This window comes from Corvus moneduloides, chromosome 21 (genome assembly GCF_009650955.1).
Source record: "Corvus moneduloides isolate bCorMon1 chromosome 21, bCorMon1.pri, whole genome shotgun sequence".
Classification (NCBI taxonomy): domain Eukaryota; kingdom Metazoa; phylum Chordata; class Aves; order Passeriformes; family Corvidae; genus Corvus; species Corvus moneduloides.
Genome location: NC_045496.1, coordinates 4,903,690 through 4,922,652, shown reverse-complemented (window position 1 = coordinate 4,922,652; position 18,963 = coordinate 4,903,690). Strand labels below are relative to the sequence as shown.

Here is an 18,963-nt window from a genome sequence, read left to right as displayed (position 1 = left end):
TTTTGCTGGGCAACCTCTAAGCAGGAAGGGTGAAAAGGAAGAAACTATGGCTTCTCTGGTTTGGAAAAAAAAAAAGTAGTTGAAAGCAGCAGTGGGGAAAACCTAGTAAATGTTCATTTTTATACGGGGAGCTAAAAGGCCCATGCAGGCATTAAAACAGCTCAGATCAACTTGATTTCTTTATTAAACAGTCTGACACTGTTTGTAAAGCAGCTGTAGCACCTCCTGTGCTGCTTACTCCAGGGTTAATACATGGTGCAGATGTGCTCAGAAGTTGAGTTAGTAGCTAGTTCCCTTGCTGGTGAGTGCTGCCTGTAGGAATGAGAACACAACATCACTCATCTGCAAAAATAATTTTCTTGTTTCTTAGTGCCAGTGTTCATGTACTAATAGGAAGAATTCCTTTACTCCTAGGAATAACCACTGGGATTTTAAATTTGTGCTAATGGGTTATTAATCCAATTACTGCTGCTTATTGCATTACTTCTGTCTCATCCGTGCACAGTTTTGCTGTTCAGCTGAGAATGGTACAAATAAAAAGCTTTGAGCAGACCTGAGAAGAGACTGAAATCCCACTGAGATTAGAGACATCTTGAAACGGTTGTCTCAGGTTCCTGAGGACTGTTAATTAACATGCTAAGTTTTATTATTTGGTGAAGAGGTTGAAGCTTTTAAGGTATTGTTATGAAGAAAACGTCACTGCAGCTGCTGGGTGAAGTATACCACACTTAATGGGAGGTAAACAGAAAAAGTACTGAAGTATCTCTTAGGAAAAAAAAATCATACATTGTACACAGGCTTGATTGAAAAAACATTCTGTCAGTTTTTTTATTTATTCTGGATTCACACAACTTTTCTGTCTCTGTCTTCTCTGACAATTTCTGAATCTACTGGGCAACTTCCAAGTTTAACATGAGACAACCATGTTCACAAAAACTGGCAGCAGGGTTGGGGACAGCAAATGTAATACCCTTCAGGAAGGGGAAGAAGGCAGGTATCTTGCTGTGACATTTGGGAGTGACCACCTGACTCATCTGCCTGCGTATTGTCCCACATTAACTACAGCAGTGCTCTGGGAAACAGGAAATGCTTTTGGAGAAACTGCTGAGTGGAAAGAGGCTGGGAACTGCTGGCAAAGAACCTGCCCCACTTTGCTGCTTATGCTTGCACAGCATCGGAAGGAATAACTGCCTGCTGGCCTGAATGACAAACTCACCTGGTCTGTTAAATAAAAAGTAAATGCATTCATCTGCACAGATCTCAGGTGAGCCAGGGAAGAGCATAGTTACAGCCTGTACCATCCACAGCACATCCCTGGAGGTGTTCAAGGGGCAACCTGATCTAGTGGAAGATGTCCCTGCCTGTGGCCGGGGGGTGGAACACGATGGCCTTTAGGGTCCTTTCCAACCCAAACAGTTCTGTGATTCTATGAAGTCCAGCATATTTGCAATTACTTTTGCTTAATTTGGTGAAGGTTTTCTGAGTATCGTGGACTCATGGTTGTCTTCTGGAGTTTACTCTGCTTCAGCCCTGCCGTGGTAGGAGAGATTATCCAGGATGCTCCAGTCAGACCCAAAAGAGAGTAACTTCTTCAGTGAAGAATGGTTGGTACCGGGTTTTGTAACAAATTTCTCTTGTGCTGCTTGGCCTGTGCTGACAGACAACTTCATTTCCTCACTTTACTTCAATCCATGGGAGCCGAGCAGGGGGTTAGATCACCTCGGTGAGAGGCTGATCTCCATTACTGAGATAAACCTGGAGAAATTCTGCGGAGTTCAAGAGATGTGACCCTGGATTTGTCTCAGCACGATGTATCAGAATTTCTCTCTCCTGTGTGTGTGCAGCACAAACAGCCTCAGTACCTGCAAATTGAGCCATTGATGGAGAAATCCAATGGAAATGGTTTGAGCTCAGTCTCCTGACTAAGAATTAGTGATGTAGGAGCAGCCTGGCACAGCAGAGGTGGAAGATCCTGCAGGGCTGTATGAAGTGCTACATTTTGGATGCTATTGTTAGAAGATGAAAAATACAGGTCTGCCAGAGACCTTGAATATGGCGTAGGAGACATGGAGTGTGTTTGGATTTGTCACAAGGGAGGAGTCAGCATAAACAAGCTGCTCTGTGTCCTGATGGTTGCCCTGAGCAGGAGGCTACAGCACAGAATTGCAATTGTGTGTTCTCCTGTTGTCGAGTGGGAGCAACCACAGACCTTTGACCAAAACACCTTGACCTCAAGCTGCTGCCTTGACCCTCTTCTATCCCCAAGGTGAACTGGAGAATGTATGAAAAACTAAATATCTTCAGCACCACCATCTGCTCTTTAGCTTAGGGAACTCTCAGTGCATGCTGAAGGATTCAGGAGTTTACCTCCATCTTTGTACCGAATGGTGCACAAAAATAGGTCAATAAAATATTTTTTTTAATTGTCACATTCACTGGCCTCAATGGCTGGTTTTGGTATCGAGTTCTGCATATGCTGACAGCATTAATAAGGAAGTGAAGTCCTTTGTGCAAGCAGGGTGACAGATTCCTGGCTGTGGGAAAGCTGATGGCTGTGCACAGAGCTGATCCAGTAAGGATCTTTTCTTCCCTGTCCATCTCTGCAAGCATCCAGGGTCCGGAGCTGGCCAGGGGCTGTGAGACGCCTGCAGAGCCAGATCGGTTGGAAAACAACTTGGGTGGCCTTTGTAAAGTGGTAGAGAATTTCACTTGAGCTTTTTGGGGCCTTATCTGGCTTCAATTTTCCTCACCTTCCCCTTCATGCTCTCTCCATCCACCTCTCCTTCCCCTTAGACCCCTTCATGGCACTCTCATGACTTCACTTTGGAAGTCATGAGGGACTTTTATCTCCCCCAGCCCCATTCCCTCATCTCTCCCCTCGCTGCCTCCTCATGGCTCACCTTACCCTCCTCTTCCCCCCCATTTCTCACTGACCCCCAACCCCTGCTCAGTCCCTCACTCCCCTCAGAGGTTTTTTTTCACAAAACCACAGATTAGTTGGGGTTGGAAGGGACCTCTGGAGATCAAGGCAGGGTCACCTGGAGCAGGTGACACAGGAATGTGCCCAGGTGGGTTTGGAATGTCTCCAGAGAGGGGGACTCCACGCCCTCCCCGGGCACCTGTTCCAGAGCTCTGCCACCCTCAACCTAAAGAAGTTCTTCCTCATGTTGAGGGGAAACTTCTCGTGTTTTAGTTTATGGCCATTGCTCCTCATCCTGTCACCAGGCACTACTGAAGAGAGTCTGGCACCATCCTCGGACATGCCGTGGATATTTACATGGATTGATGAGATTCCCCTCTCAGTCTTCACTTCTCCAGACTAACCCGGCCCAGCTCTCGCAGTGTCTCCTTATGAGAGAGATGCTCCAGCCCCCAAATCCTCTCTGTGCCCTCCGCAGGACCCTCTCCAGCAGCTCCTTGCCCATCTCGTCCTGAGGCGCCCAGCACTGGGCACAGCACTCCAGATGTGCCTCACCAGGGCCGAGTACAGGGAGGATCCCCTCCCTCGCCCTGCCGGCCACGCTCCACAGAGGCTTCTCCCCGGGAACCCTCCCCGCTGCCCTTCCCGGCCCGGCCGGTCCCTGCAGCCGGGAGCTGGGCCAGGATCAGGCAGCGCCGGGCGGGAGGCGGGGGCGGTGGAGGAGGAGGGGCCGGAAGGGGATGTGACCGCCCGCCCGCCGGCCCGGGGGTTCCGGGATCTCCCTCGCCGCCTCCGCCGCCCCCCGCCAGTCCCGCAGCCCCGGGGTACCCGCGGCCCTTCGCCCCGCTCCTCCCGCCCGGCCCCGCTCCCGCCGCCGCCCGCCCGCCCGGGGATGCGGCCGGCGAGGTCCCCCCCGCCTGCCCTGGCCCGGCTGCTGGGCAGGAACCGGCCTCCCGGAGCTCCCCGGCCTCGCAGCCCCGCGCCCGGCTCCGCCTGAGGCAGCGGGCACGGGGCGCCGGCCCGGCCGCCCCAGCGCTGCTCCGACGCCGCCATGGCCCCGCCGGGCCCCCCGGCCCCGAGGTAGCGGCGGTGGAAGGAGCCGAAGCCCGGTGACCGAGGAGCCCCCGTCCCATCCCCGCTCCCCAGGGAGCGTGCGGAGCCCACCCGGAGCTGCTGCTGCTTCGCCTGGAGAGCTGACATGGTTCCAGCGCACCTGGCCCTGCTGGACTTCAGCGCTACTTGAAGCCAAATCCGTGGCTCTTTGGCCTTTGCTAACTCAATGCTATGCAAAAGAAAAGGAGGAAAAAAAAAGAAACCTTGACACTGGTTGTGGTGGGAATGGCTGTTTCCTGCCCTGGGTGAGCCTATGTGTGGTTTCTTGCTTGTGTGATGAACTAATTCTCCTTTACCCGGTGGAAGACACACTACAGATGGCAACCTGAAACTTTAGTAATGCTTGGTCATTGCTGAGCGGTTGGAACTTTTACTCGGTTTTTTTTTGCATAAAGTCACCTAAGGAGCCTTGTTGCTGTCTTCAGGAGCATTGAAGGAATTTGTCTGTCTTAATTCTTCACCTCAAGTGACTTTATCCCACCGTGAGTGCGGCCAGTGCACCCACCTAAATACCTTCTCCTTCAAAATTCCTTCCCAGCCTGGAAGATCAGGGATCACAGACTTCTTCAAAAACTTCTCGTCCTGGGAAAGGCTGCCCAGAGTTACTTTATGGGGCAGCAGCCTGGAAAAGTTCTTGGGGACCAAAGGAGGCCAAGTCTGCCTGCCCTGCACTTCATCAAAGGAGCAGGGAAGAAGGAGTCATCGAGGCATGCGGGCCCACACTGCAACGTCTTCGTGGAACATGGTGAGAAGTTTCAATTGGTATTTGGTTTAATTTGGGTTTGCTGAGCTAGGTACAATACTGATTTATTCAAGACCACAGAGCAGATACAGGTGCAGACATGTACTTTATGAAAGTCTTGTTTTCTTTCCCTTCCTGCTTAATGCAACTCTTCTGTGATTGTTTAAGAAAATACTTGGGTCAGATTGCCTGAAACCTAAGGTGAGGTTATTGTACAGCTAAAAGTGAAATGCAAGGAAGTAACTTTTTAACGATGTACAAGTATCTCATTTCTGCCTTGGTTATGTCCTGGTTTGCAGTCTGGGAAAGTGTTTGATCCTTTTTGAATTGTCTGTGTCATGGTACAGACCATGCTGTGGTCAGTGACAGGTGTTCTTTAATTATCTTTACCGAAGAGACTTTGCTACTTGGAAGGGAAAAAACCCCTTATTTTGGAAAGTTTGTGAACTTACTGCTGTTGTGAAAAGAGTTTCTTGTTGCATTTGGAGCACCTTTGTTTAGTGATCTCTCATAGCTGGTTAAACCTTCATCTGTGCTGTGATGGATTGAAGTGCTAGAGGCCAAAAATTTGGGGTAGAGCAACCCTGTCACTTGCTGCAAAGTATGAGGGGAGTTCAGAATCTTAGAAAAGAAGCCAGATGAAAAACTCAGTGGGACTCAGAGGTATATTTGGTGACTGCATCAAATATTTTCTTCCTTAAACAAACAACAACAACAAAACAAAACAAAAAACCAAAAACACCAACTGCCCCCCAACCCCAAATAACAAAAAACAAACAAAAAACCACCCTGAAAACAAAGAAATTGTAAACTGAAGGCATCTCTACAGAAGTGAGGTGCAGAAATGCATTGTTTTGCTGAAACTCTCTGCAGTAATCCTTGCATTTGCACAACACTTTTTTAATTCTAACGTTCTCGGAGATGATGTGCTGCTGGCCGCTGTCTTTGGCTGGAGAATGTGATTTTGACAAAGCTTCTGCAACAGTTTTGTCCTGCAGAGGAGGATTATCTGTGAACAAAACAAAACTGCATCTGTAATCTTCATATAACTAAAAATTGAAATATTTGCTGTGTCTGAGAACAGAATCTAGTTACAGGAAAAGTTTTGATTTGTTCTTACTTTTAAGGGCTTTGCTTTCAAACTTTTTCTCATTCTGTGTTTCTAGAAGAGCCCAAGAAATTCTCTGCAGTGTTCAACAAACACACAGAGATCCTAGGTTTGTACTGCTCTGCTGAAATACTGTTTTGAGTTACTTTAATGTTTTATTTTCCCCCACAATCTCTGTGTGCTGAGGAACTTGAGGTAATTAAGGGAAGTATAAAGAGAGTATAAAGGCCGACTTGGCCCTCTGATGTTAAACCTGCTGCTGGATTTTTCCTTGCTTTCAGTCCTGTGATATACCCACTCCTCCACCCCCAGTTCCGTTCCTGCTTTTCCTACTTTGGACAGAGTTTCAAGGTCAGATGAGATACAGCCAGAGCACTAGCTGCAAGCAATACAATATTCTTAGTCCCTTTGGTGTTTTGCTGTAGCAGAAGAGCCAGAAACGCTCCTTTTTGATCATCTAACAGCAATAGGCAGATGGTAACTTCTTGCCAGTGTGACCTGAGGTCAGCAGATCCCAGCACATTCACGAGGAAAAATGGCATCTCTAATGTCCGTGTGCCATATGTCCACGAGAGACCGTGGTGTCTTGATTTAGAAAAGAATAAACTTGAAAGAGGACATCAGGGCTAGGACATCTGTTAAGAGAACTGCAAAAGATCAGCCTCGCTTATACGCATGAGGAAAAGTTTCTTCCTTTGAGTGGATGAAAAGGTTCTTCCAAGTCCTGGCAGTAGAAGGCAGTATCACCATTTTTTGTTTAGCTCTCTTTTGAATTTGGGCTGCTCCTGTCCTGAAAAATGCTATATTAAAATATCTGGACAAATTAAGAGGGGAAGAAAGTTCATTTTAGAAAGCTCTTCCTTTTCCTCTCAGTAGTTTGTCTTTGAAATACATAGACTGACATACTTTATAATTAATGAACAGATCAGTATTTAATGCCTTCAGTCCTGTTGAGATAATGTGCCATGGGCTGTTGTTCATAAAAATAAAATTGGTGTTTTTTCAGGGCTTAAATATTTGCACGTTTGCCTTTCAGTACTGTCATCACACAGTTTCTTCTAAACACCAGACACTGTATCTGGCTTCTCTGTCACACTGTGAGTACTAGTCTGTCCCAAGAAAACCGTGTTTCTGGCTTTTCGTGACTAAGAAATGCTTAAGGAGAAATTCCATGGTGGGCCACTTAACCCCCTAGAGACGGGTGAATTCTTAAATGTACTTGTCTGAAGTTCTTGTGTATTAAAGCCCATGATAAAACAAACAAAAGAAGTGGAACTTTTGGTGGCAGGGCTCTCCTTTTAGGGTTGTGTTTTTATAAAGGTATTCATGATCCTGTTTTGGTGAGACCACTACCTGCAAAGTCCTAGTGAGGCTCATTCAGCAGGCACTTAGTGGAAGGTCTGGACTGCTTCAGATTTTAGCTGAAAGGGTTAGTGAATATTATCAGGTACTAACTGCGTAAGGCAAAATAACTTTCAGGAAAGTAATTCCATTTCTCGGTCGTCGCACTCTCCGTAGCACCCAAAGCAACACACTGAGAGGCTTCTGAAAAGCCAAGGAGGCAACTGGCCAGAAATCAGCTCTGCTGGTGCTCAAATGCTCTGTGAGAATAATGCAGAAAGGCTCTAAATTTTGTCATGAGCTGACAATTGAGGAGTGCCTTAAGGGGAAAAAAGTAATCTATGGGCAAGTTTTGGTCTTCTCTCTTTGTGCTGTTACTTTCCCCATGGAGGGTGTTTTACAAGCTGGAGTTCATGCTCGTGTCGTTACCCGGGGCAGCAGAGTAGCCCTTGCTGGGATTTTACAAATTTCACCCTGCACATTACTCCAGCTCACATTTTGCTTGCAAGCTTGAACTTGAGAGGAATTATAAAGGCAAAGTTTGCTTCTTTCTCTCTGCTTTGCTTAGTGAGAAATGAGTTTATAGTCACTGCTTTTTGGGAATATCCAGCTGAAAGAAAAGCTGTGGTCAGTAGAGACAGTTAATGGGAAAGACTTTGTCAGTGCACCTTGAAATTTGCACACTAGTGTATCCTGTGCCTTTCCAGAACGTTAATTTCGGCAAAACTCAAACTTCTGAAAAGAAAGGTATGTTCCCACAGGGCTCAGCTCTGGTCCCAGAGTAGGCAGGAGTTGACTGGAGTGACTGGCAAACACCACACCTTCTCTGACTGTCATGTGGAGGTGTTGCTGCACTGAATGATGAGCAGATTCCCTGAAGCATCTTGGCTGAACAGTATCTCCAAGCAAAAGCAGCACTTGAAGGCTTAAAAAATGAAGTCTAATCATTACATATGTGATGCTGAGGTGAGGAAGAAACTGATAAAGCACTCAGACAAAAATGGCCTTTTCATAGTGATAGAATGTGGTCTTAGAGTTTCTCTTCCAGCAGGTGAGTGATAGGGAAGCTTAAATGAGCTGTTTACCTCACTGTAAAGAGAGATAAACTGCAGAACTGGGTCCATTTTTTTATACCTTTAGTGCTGAATATAGCTGAAGTCAGCCAACTACAGTCTCTGTCATATTAGATCTGAACTCTTTTTCTTACAAGGGTGCTGAAAGTTTTACTGCTTTAATTAGGAAGCAATTGTGCAAAATGGATCCATAGCACCAGCTTGCCACAGCTGCCAGTTGGAGATGTGCCCTATACAGTTCACTGTGGGGAAAAATCTCAACAATTAAAAGTACCCTTTCCTACATTATTGATTAAAAATAAAATTTTAAGGGTCTATGTTTAATAATATATCTTGTTTTATGCTGTTAAATTTCATGTTTCAAGTGTTTGAATTGTGAAAGCAAATAAATTACATTATAATCATTTCCAACCATATCCTGGGCTCATCCCACAGTGTGGGCAGCAGGGCAAGGGGGGAGATTCTCCCCCCTCTACTCCATTGTGCTGATACTGCACCTGCAGTGCTGTCTCCAGCATGGGAAGGACATGGACCTGTTGGAAAGAGTCCAGAGAAAGCCATGGAGATGCTCCAGGGGTTGGAGCCCCTCTGCTCTGGAGACAGCTAGGAGAGCTGGAGGTGTTCAGAGCCTCAGAGAAGGCTCCAGGAAGACCTTACAGCCCCTTCCAGTGCCTAAACAGGCTCCAAGAGAACTGGAGAGGGACTTTGGACAGGGGCCTGGAGTGACAGGACAAGGGGAAATGGCTTCAAACTGATAGAGGGTAGATTAGATATAGAGAAGAAATTCTGCCCTGTGAGGGTGGGGAGGCCCTGGCACAGGGTGCCCAGAGAAGCTGTGGCTGCCCCTGGATCCCTGGAAGTGTCCAAGGCCAGGATGGATGGGGCTCTGAGCAATCTGGGGTAGTGGAGGGTGTCCCTGCCCATGGCAGGGTTTTGGAACAAGATCATCTTCAAGGTCTGATTTTTGTACTCATTATCCTTTATCCTACAAGCGAGCTCAATATGTATTCGTTATATGCAATATACATTTATTAGATAGTCAATTGCCCATACATGGAAATGATTTAAATGAGATTCCTTCCATACTAGAACTGTTTCTTCAAACCCATGTACTTAAACCCCTCTGCATTTATCTCTTTCCATTGTACCTCAGGGCATTTTTATACTTTGTCTCTGCTTCACCAACTGCGAAACCTGAGACTTCAAAGAAACTGCTTTACTACTGTGGACTCCACTTTAGACCATTCACCTGAAATTGGATTGTTAGCACTGGCCTAATTGGAATCCATTTTTTAGAGTCTGCCTTCAGTATTTCAGGTCTTCATTCTGAACTGACAAAACTTTCTTCATTGTTAGGCTGGAGATTTGGCAGCTCCCAAATTTCAATTTCCATCTCTATTAGGAGAGACTTATCCCTGGCTTTTGGGATCATTGCTTCTGTATCCAACTTCACTGTGCCTCAGTATTAGCCTGGTTAATGCTGACATCTGCTGCATGCCGAATGCAGATTTGTTTATGGCCTCTGACTATATCCCTTTTCATGATAAAAAATGCTTGCTGTATTTTTGACTGCTCCAATTATCAAATACCACTAGGTTTTGCTAAGAAGCTCCTCCACAAAACTTGATCTGTGGTTGGAATATGTTTGGAAAGAGACATAAGACTTTCTAAACTGCTTTTCCACAAACCGAGGTGGATGATGATGATGATGGGGAAAGGCTAATCCCTTTCCTGGGCAAAAGCAGTTCTGTTTTGTGCACTGACTAATCTTTGATAACTTGCCATATTTAAGCAGTTGATCTCCTTCATGACAAATAGGTAGCAGTTGCTCATATGCCAGGCTTTCATGAACAGATTATGCTAGTTCTGCTTCTTATTTACAATTTTTAACAGGGAAGGCTATGGTAGGAAATCAGGACAGGGAGGCAAGAGAAAGCTGCAGGGTGTTAGAATAGAAATCTTTCCTTGTAGGTGATCATCTCTTCAGCACACCTCAACATTTACCATCAAGCTCGCAGTATTTTACATTGAAAAGTTTAAATCTTAAGCTTGAAAGTGTGAAGTTGACACAGTCCTGTTGCTGAGAGTTGACAATCCTGGATTTCATCCCTGGTGCTCTCAGGGTCAGGCTCTGTGGCATGTGGCAAATCATGAGGGTGCAGAAGGGTGAAAGTGGCCTTGGAAAGTCCTGTGCTGTTGACTGTCACTTCAAGGTGGGGATGCTGATGGGTTGTGCCTTGGAACAACAGGGATGTGTTTCCAGCTGTGCTTGTAGGAGCTGTGGTAAAGCAGACAAGAAATAATGGGATAGCGTTTTGATAGCCCTGGTATGGATGGGACTGTAACCAGTGCCTTGGCAGGTGCCAGGTGAGGAGTGCTCTTAGCTGACATCAGGCAGGGGTGGTGCAGGGCTGCAGGAGTTAGTCCAGCTCTTAACACCCAGCTGATACCAGTGTTGTGGTCAGTAAAGTTCATAGCACCCTGCCTTGAGTTTTGGAGTATTTTAGCATCACCAGGACATTCCTGCAGCTCCCTCAGTGTACTTGATCCACCCTGTAAAGTTTAAAACCTGGATGACCATGGTGCTGTGTGGGTGGACATTGGGTGCGTTGCAGGTGCCATCTCTTTCAGCTGTATAAAACACTCTGATTTGCATTTACAGAGACTGAAGGAAGTGTCTGAAATGCTAATGGCCTTCTGGAGTTACTGTTGCAGATGGACTTTGCTTTCTTTTCTTTGTCGGGGGAAGGGGCTGCCTTCTCTCTGCTGTGTCTGTTAAGAGCTGTGTGAGGAGCACCGGTGTCTGCACCCAGCAGCGCTCAGCCATGCTGTGCCATTCTTGTGAGAAGTAGTTAGTCTCCTTAGAAAAGGTCTGTTGTGAATCCCAGAAGTCCATTGCTGTAGGAATATCCAGAGCAGTTCCAGCAGAAGCAAGAGGGACTCTTGTTTCTTTGCTTCTGTGAGTCTCTCATCAGTCAGCTCTTACTCTGCTCTATGTTGATTGAAGATCGATCTAAACAATCTGTAGAGGTTATTAATCTGCTTGCCAGAGTGTCCGTTTAATTGGTTTAAGGAGGATTCTTGGGCAAAAAGGTAATGAACATTCAATTTTAGTGAGTAAAGCTGCCTAAGGCAATGTCTTTCCTTAGTTCTTAACTAAATTAGTTCTTACTTAGATCTTAGTTCTTAACTTTGGCCTTTCTTTAAAGTTCTGTGTTTAATGCGAGCGTTGCACTTAGATATTAAGTATAAATTTTTGTGAAATGGCTGGAAGTTTCATCATGCTCATGGCAAGATTTGATATAATTCTGCTAAAATGGTGTGTTGTGCTCTGGGAGGAATCCCTTTCCACACATCTCCTTGTAATGCCAGGACAAGTGTGTCCTGAATACCAGCTTGCTTTAGTTTTTGCTTAAGTACTTTCTGAAATTAGTGTTGAAATTAGATTTAGGGGGTTTTTTTGTGTGTGTTGTTTTTCTTTTTTCCCAGCATTTTTTCCGGGCTGTTACCAGCTGGGTTGTGAAAAGCAGGAGCTTGCTTTTATGCAGAGTGATTGCTGCTAATTTACATGGACGTAAGCGAGCTCATCATTCTTTCATGAGTGAGGAGACTGCCTGATTTATGTTGTGTCATCTCTGAGCACTGTTTTTACCTAATGAATAGAGTTTCACAACAGATTATTAATCATTAAGACTTTGGTTTCATTGTGTGTATTAAAGAATCAATATTGCTACACGTCGCCTGCCTTGAGAAGCTGCTTATCCATTAGTGACGCTTTTCTAAGGCATTCTGGTGCATTTATCATTTCAGCTGACTTTTCCTACCTTATTCCTGCCACATCTTCCTGGGGCCTGAGCTATGTCCAGTCTGCCTCTCTGTAGATTCCTCCTTTGAAGTGCTGTCTGAGCAGTAGCAAGTGTTTTTTAGTCCAGTCTCTCCTTAGAGCTCATGAAATAGTAAAAGGCTCAATGTTCCTCTGCTGTGGTTTGCACTCCACATTTGCATCAAAGAGGGAGTGATGGCCTCAGAAACTGGGAATAATGTGGGATGAAGACTTTATTGAATTACATACTCTGCTGCCTGTTAAATGCCTGGGGTTTGGATGGCAAGGCTTGCTGGAGGACAGGATTCCCCCGTTTGCTGACCTGCTGTTTGTTCCCTGTCCAATGTCCATCTCTGCTGGAAGTACAGAGTGACCTGGGCATGTTCCCTGTGTTTCCCGTCACGCTGACGCTGTAGAGGAGGAAATTTCACTTGCTCTGCGCATCCAGAATCTACCAAAACACACACACATGAGCTCTGTCAGGTTTTATAGTGACCCCAGTGAGCTAATCTCCTGCCAATCCACACCTGGGGGAACTGATGGCTATTTCACGGACTTTTTTTTGTGTGTGTGTTCCCAAAATAAACAAGGTTGTTTTTCCAGAGGCTGAATGTGTGAAATGGTAGTGGGATAAAGACATGGAAACTTTAAATAGGAAATTCTTTGGGCTTTCAGGAAATGTTTGCTATGTCATTCATGTTCAAGTTGCCCAAATTCAAAGGCTGCTTGTTAGGTTCTGCCTCATTTAACATACCTGATGAAGGGCTGTTCCCAAGTTCTCAGTTCCTGGACTGACCACAGAGAGTTATCACAGGGCTGTTATGCAGTAAACACAACTGTTTTCACTTGGATTTTTGTGAATAAAATTATTTAATTAATTTAAAGTGTTTAAAATTATTTACTTAATTAAAATGTAAGGTTTATTACAAAGGTGTAAAGCAAATGAAATTGTCATTTGGGGCACTGGCCACCAGATGTCTTCTGTGACTCTTCACTAACTTGCTCTGATTAAAACAATCCCTGCAGTGAGAAGCATCTTGGAAATGAGCAAAAGTTTAATGGTGAGCACCAGGGTCAGAAGTGACAACCGTGGGTTTCAGAAATTGTGGCTGTCAAGTCTTTTTAGATACTATTAGAACCTGTAATCTTTATGTGCTTGCTTGCTGATGAAAAAAAAGGTTGGTAGGTGATGTTTGCTTTCACTGTTAATGGGAAAATCTTGCTCCCTCTTCTCCTCAAGCTCCATTTCAGCCCGTTCTTTGTTTCAAAAAAAAAAAAAAAAAGAAATAGTTTTCAGTTCTGCATTCCTTTTCACTTATTGATATCTTCTGCATTTGATCTAATACCCCTACTTCTTTTGTTATGCTGCACTGACTTTTTTAAAACAGAAATACTTTCCTAATATTAATATTAAATATTAGATTCCTCTTGGTTTAGAAACTGATTTGGTAAATCTTCTTGTAGCATTGAGTTCAGCATTTGTGAACGTGAGCTTTTGCTGGCAAGGATGCTGAGGGAATATCTGGAAACAAATTCAGCCTGTGACAGTTATTTACACAGTTGGTGTTGTCTGAATGTCAGAATTGCTCTCACAGAGCTAATTGTGGAGTTAAATTGTTATGAAGTCTTAACAATGCTTACAAAAGCAAAGCTGTAATCTAGTAATACTCTATTTTACTCAAATCTCTTTTGTGTGGGAGAATTTTATAATAACGAAGATGATTTAGTGTATCTAGCAAAATAGTTTAAGCTATAAATAGGTGTGTGCAAATTGGGCTTTATTTTTATTATTTTTATTGGCTCTAAGTTCTTTTCATTCCTTATGTAAGTCTGACTACACGTAATGTTCATTTAAAAACGATGTCCCATTTTAGCTTGAATAACTGGAACAGCTATTAGAGCTATTGTTGTCTGGCTACATCTCATGTTTGCAAATAACTTAGGAAAGCTCAAATGAAAAATTTTGAATGAATGCCAAGCTGTTATTTCTTCTTTAATATATTTAGCTGGATAGATAAGAAGCTGCATTTGAAAGTCTCTGCAGCCAAACCTTTACTTCTTACGAGACTTATTGATGGATTGCACTAAATGTGTTTGCTATATACATTCTTTTTTTTTCTCAACGTGGAGCTATTTAATAGAAAATAGATGTCCTTTACAGGAAATGAACTGGAGGGAAGACAAGGCTCTTCCCATCATTTGATACTGTTGATGTTCATATAGAAGCTGCAATTTCCCTGGGCTCTGCAGATTGTCTGTTGTGTCTAAATAGTGCCTCCCACACTGAGGTTTGGATGTCAAGGTGCTATCATGTTTCAGGTATTAAGTAGTAATTATTGTTATGAGGTGATCACATTAGACAGTGTAAGTGTTGCTCAACCTTTCAAATTCCATGTCATTAGGAAAAAAAAAATGTGTTGGGGAAGCTTCAGTCTAATTTAGCCCTCACTGTGAGAACTGCTGGTGGGTTTTACCTTGCTCTGCTGAAAAGTGGGGGTAGAAAAGGCTTTTTATGACCACAGGTACACCACCAGGTGTGGTGTGGGTTGTTGTGCTTGCTAAATACAACTTGGAGACATAATCTGGGAGTTAATTGTGGACTTGCTGCAGCAGTGGGTCTGGAGAGGGCCAAATCCTGAAGGCTGTGGCTGGTTAGCAAAACACACTCAGCTACCTCTTAAGCGGGTAATATTTTGAGCCAACCAAAAGGATGAATTAGAATAAGAAAGGTTGGATTTTTGGAGGCAAATGCTAGCTTGAAATGTTAATGTAATCATCTTGGTGACTGCAGTTTTGCCTCTGCAAAGCAGAGGCAGTGCATGACATTTCATTGAAGACCTGCTGCAATGTTGATAAGCTGACCTCTCCTGAGAGGAATTGTGAACTTCACTGAGCAGCAGTGTGACTTTGTAATTGTGGTTAAAAACACAGGATTTGAAAAACATTAAATGAAAATAGATCAGTGCTGCATTTATTATCAGGTAAGGATTCAAAGAACTGTGAAATGTTAACTTGAAATACTTACATTCCACTCATAGGAATAAGTAGCACAAATCCAGTGAAGTGTTTTTGTTCTAATTTGTTAACTTGGGTTACTTTTCCCCAGAAAAGTGAGTATTGCTTTGTGTTGGCCATGCCCACATCATTTAGTCCTGCCTAACTACAGAGGCATTAAAAACATCGAGGTGAAAGACACAGACCAACAGAGCAGTCGCTTTCCAGCTCAGACATCTATGTCATCTGCAGCGTTCCCAAATTAGGAAGTGGTGGGCTTCAGCAGGACTCTGGAGCAGGATGATGTGGAGCCCCTGGAATGAGACACACTTCATGGCCATGGACAGTCTTGAGTCAGCCGGTGCTGAGGGTGCCTCGTCACCCCGGTGCCCATGAGTCAGGGCGGCGGCGGCGGAACTTTGTCTGCCGGGAGATAACGGGTGGATGTTGTGGCTGAAATGGGGAGATGGCTGGTGAGCCACTTCTGAAATAACTACATGGGATGGTAGCCACAGTGCTTGGTTGGGCTGAACTATTTTGGCCATTCTACCTTTAAATTGCTCCATGGATGTCACAGCTTTTAAAATTCCAGCTGTAGAAGGACGGCGGCTCTTCTGTGGTTATGAGGCTTTCATCTGCTGAAGTCGTATTTCAGAAAGTTGATGTGCTGCTTGTGAAATGCTCCCCTAAGGCAAACAAGCCCTTTGGGGAGGGGGACTGAGGGCTGGAGTGAATCAGACAGGCATTTTACATTTCAATTATTAATATAGTACTTTTTATGATTCTCAAATTGGAATTGCTAGCAGCTGAATTTTAAAAATGTACTAACTTCTAAAATTTTTAGGAGTAAAACTAACCCTGTGCAAGTAAAGGTGCTGTTTTCTACTCCAAGACCTCTTTACTACAGTCTTACACAATCACACTTGGATTTGAATTCTCTTTGTCTTGCTGCAGTGTGTTCTGCTGGTATCTGTGGTCAGCCATGTGGAGGTGTCAATTTGTGCAGGATCCATAAGGGATGAGTCCAGGGGAGCTCTGCAGCCTCCTCTGGAGAGTAAGGTCTTACCTGACAGGACTCACTCAAAAGGTAATTGCAGGGTGCATTCCTGACTTGTAACCAAATTCTGAATTATTTAAAATGGGTCCAGATAAGCAGTGCTATTAAAAATCATCATCACAAGGATGCTGAATGCAAAGCTGAACAAATGGATTTCTTTTGACTACAACAAACTGGATTCGAGTATATTGGACATTTCTCCTTGTGCCTCTCTCCCCATCAAAAAAAGTGTTTAAAAAAACCAATCTGAGTGCAATACTTCAGGCAAAAAAGGGGTGGAGGAGGAGGTCTGTGGGAGAGCTTTTGCTAAGTTCTGTCAGTGCACCTACACCTTGACTCCAAGGTGGGCCAAGCTGTGTGAATGCAGCTCCTGCCCAAACAAAGCCCTGCTGGAGCCAGGGATGTTGGAATTCACCTCCTCATGCCATGCAGCACTTCCCACTCCTCTGGAGTACAAACCACCCGTCCTGACTCTTGGTTTCAGAGGCTGACATGTCAATCTGAGCATCCAAGGTTTGCAGCTGTGGTGAGGGAATTGCTTTTAGCCCGGGATCATACCTGGGATGTTTTATGAAGCTTTGGCTTGAGGAGCTGGCCTTGCCATGGGTTGGCCTGGGGGTGTTTTATGAGATGCACAAGTAAAAGCAGATAACAGGGATGGGGGAGGAGAGCTATGGAAATGTTCACGGCTTCTCCCGGGCTCTTCTGCCGCTTCCTGCTGCGGGGGTGGCTGCGAGCCAGCCTGGGTGACAGAGCTCCTGTTACTGTGAGACCACAGATAAACCACGACCGGGGCCTTGGATCCTGCTTTCCCTTGTGCCACCTCCACTTTTCCTCCCACATCTGGCTCTTGCACACAGTTGCGATGTGCTACCAAACGCAGACCAAATAATACAGAAAGAAAAGCAGCTTTTTCTTCACTCCCAACATCAGTGTTATGTTGCGAAGAGTAATTGAGATTTTTTTCAATAATTTCTCCTCAGTGCTGGGATTGTCCTTGGATATATAAAATGTATATTTTCAGGCTGGGTAATTGAGGTTTGTGTAGGGAGTGATTCCAGCGGTGCACAGGTACTGAGGCAGATGAAATGCTGTGTTATTCCTTGCAGCAGGGAACAGCATCACAGGTAGTTAACAAGTACCTGCTTGGATTGTTCCTAAGTCAAAACCAGATCCTTCATCTTTATGTTCTTTATCATCATAAAGCTGCAACTTCTTGCTCTGTAACCCATATAAATTGGTTATAAGATTTCTTCGTAGAAGGGGAAGAGGGTTAAAAGTGTGGAAGTGCTTGAAGGTCCTCAGAGATGGAATAGTTTGTGTTTGCTGGTTTAAATTGGAAGCTCTGCCTTTTGTACAGGTATTGATGCCAAAATAGAATGCTGTGCACGTTTATTTGGCTTTGATTTATTCATTGGAGTGGGGGAAGATTAAACTGTTCCTGGATAATGCTCTCTAGTAGATGCCTATCCTATAGCCACCCAAATTTGATCCTTTTTAATCCTTCAAAAATCTGTGTTGTATATCCCCTGATATTTCACTCATCTTGTAACTGCTCACCTTTTGTCTTCCAGTGTGCTAAAGCTGATTATTTTTATTTGTTTTGATTATTTTGGGGTTGTTTGTTGTTGGTTTTCTTTGTCTCTATCCATTTGTTGCTTTTTCTCTTGGAGAAACAACTGTCCATTTTCAAATTGGATGCTCTTGCAGGTTGAGTGATTCCTTTGTATTGTGTAAGACTATGGAAATCCTGCTGTTGAGCTGAAGCAACTGAAATCCTTGTTTAGAAAAGAAAGTACTAATTTCTTACTGCCTCCTAGAAAAGCTGTTGGCCTGCTCCTGCAGGTGACCTGCCAAGGATTTAAGAAAGAAAAATTGGATTTTATCCTTTTTTCCCTGGCTTTAAGATAGTTAAAGCTGGCATGAAAAATGGTGGTTTTCTGAGAGGGGCTTTGTCTTCCCAAAGCAGCAAAAAAGAGCAAACCTAATCTTGTTTTTCTTCTCAGGTCAGCTTTTAAATTCTTGGATATATTAGCTTACTATTGAAAATAGTATTTCTTTTTCTGCCCCTTTAAGTAAAGGGAGATGGCTGCTTTGCCCACTCAAATCGATATTTTGGCATCTTTCTGTACTTGTTCCTTCTTGCTGCATTTTGGGAGGATAGTCCTTAGAGATTGGCAGTGTCCTTTTTGGGACAGCTGGACTTGAAAGGCCGGTGGCACTTGGGTAAAGTGTCATCCAGACATCCCTGACATCCCTGCTCTCCTCTCCCACCACAGCCTGTGACCCTTGAGCTATTGATCACTGCTTCTGTAATTATAATTGGTGTAACTCCTGAACAGCCTGATGGTAGAGAACACTTTTCCAGTCTCTAAGGTGCAAAATACCCCTCCAACAGCTCAGTGGAACCAGAAAATCAGACTTGTTCTTGGGAAACTTTTAGCTTTCTTGATGAGATGGATCAAAGTTTTTAGCCAAACTCATCTGTGTGACTGGATCCCTCTATCTGAACGAAGCCTGAAGGATTATGTGGACAGGATGCTGTTGTGAGTTATAACGAGAAGCTTTGTTTTGAAAACCGGTGTTTTTCTCCTACATTGCAATTACAGGGGATGGGGCTTAGATTTCCACTTTGTTCTCACCAGTTGTTGAGGCCTGACCTGGAGCTTGCCAGGAGGCTGGTGGTGTGATTGCAGCACTTTGGAGCAGGACAGGCACTGGGGACTTCCAGTTCAGACACTTTTTCTCATCCAGCCTGCAGATTTTTATCTCCTTTAACAAACAGACGTAGA

At 44.4% G+C, this 18,963-nt stretch overlaps 1 protein-coding gene across 1 annotated transcript in view; it reads left to right on the top strand.

The window, feature by feature from the left end:
• The first annotated feature begins 3,921 nt into the window (after positions 1 to 3,921).
• The window catches only part of ABL1 (ABL proto-oncogene 1, non-receptor tyrosine kinase), a 78,080-nt gene continuing 63,038 nt past the window's right edge, over positions 3,922 to 18,963 (top strand). The window contains exon 1 of the mRNA XM_032130593.1: positions 3,922 to 4,778. Coding sequence (XP_031986484.1) covers positions 4,643 to 4,778 — 136 coding nt within the window. The 5' untranslated portion in view covers positions 3,922 to 4,642. The remainder of the gene's footprint in view (positions 4,779 to 18,963) is intronic.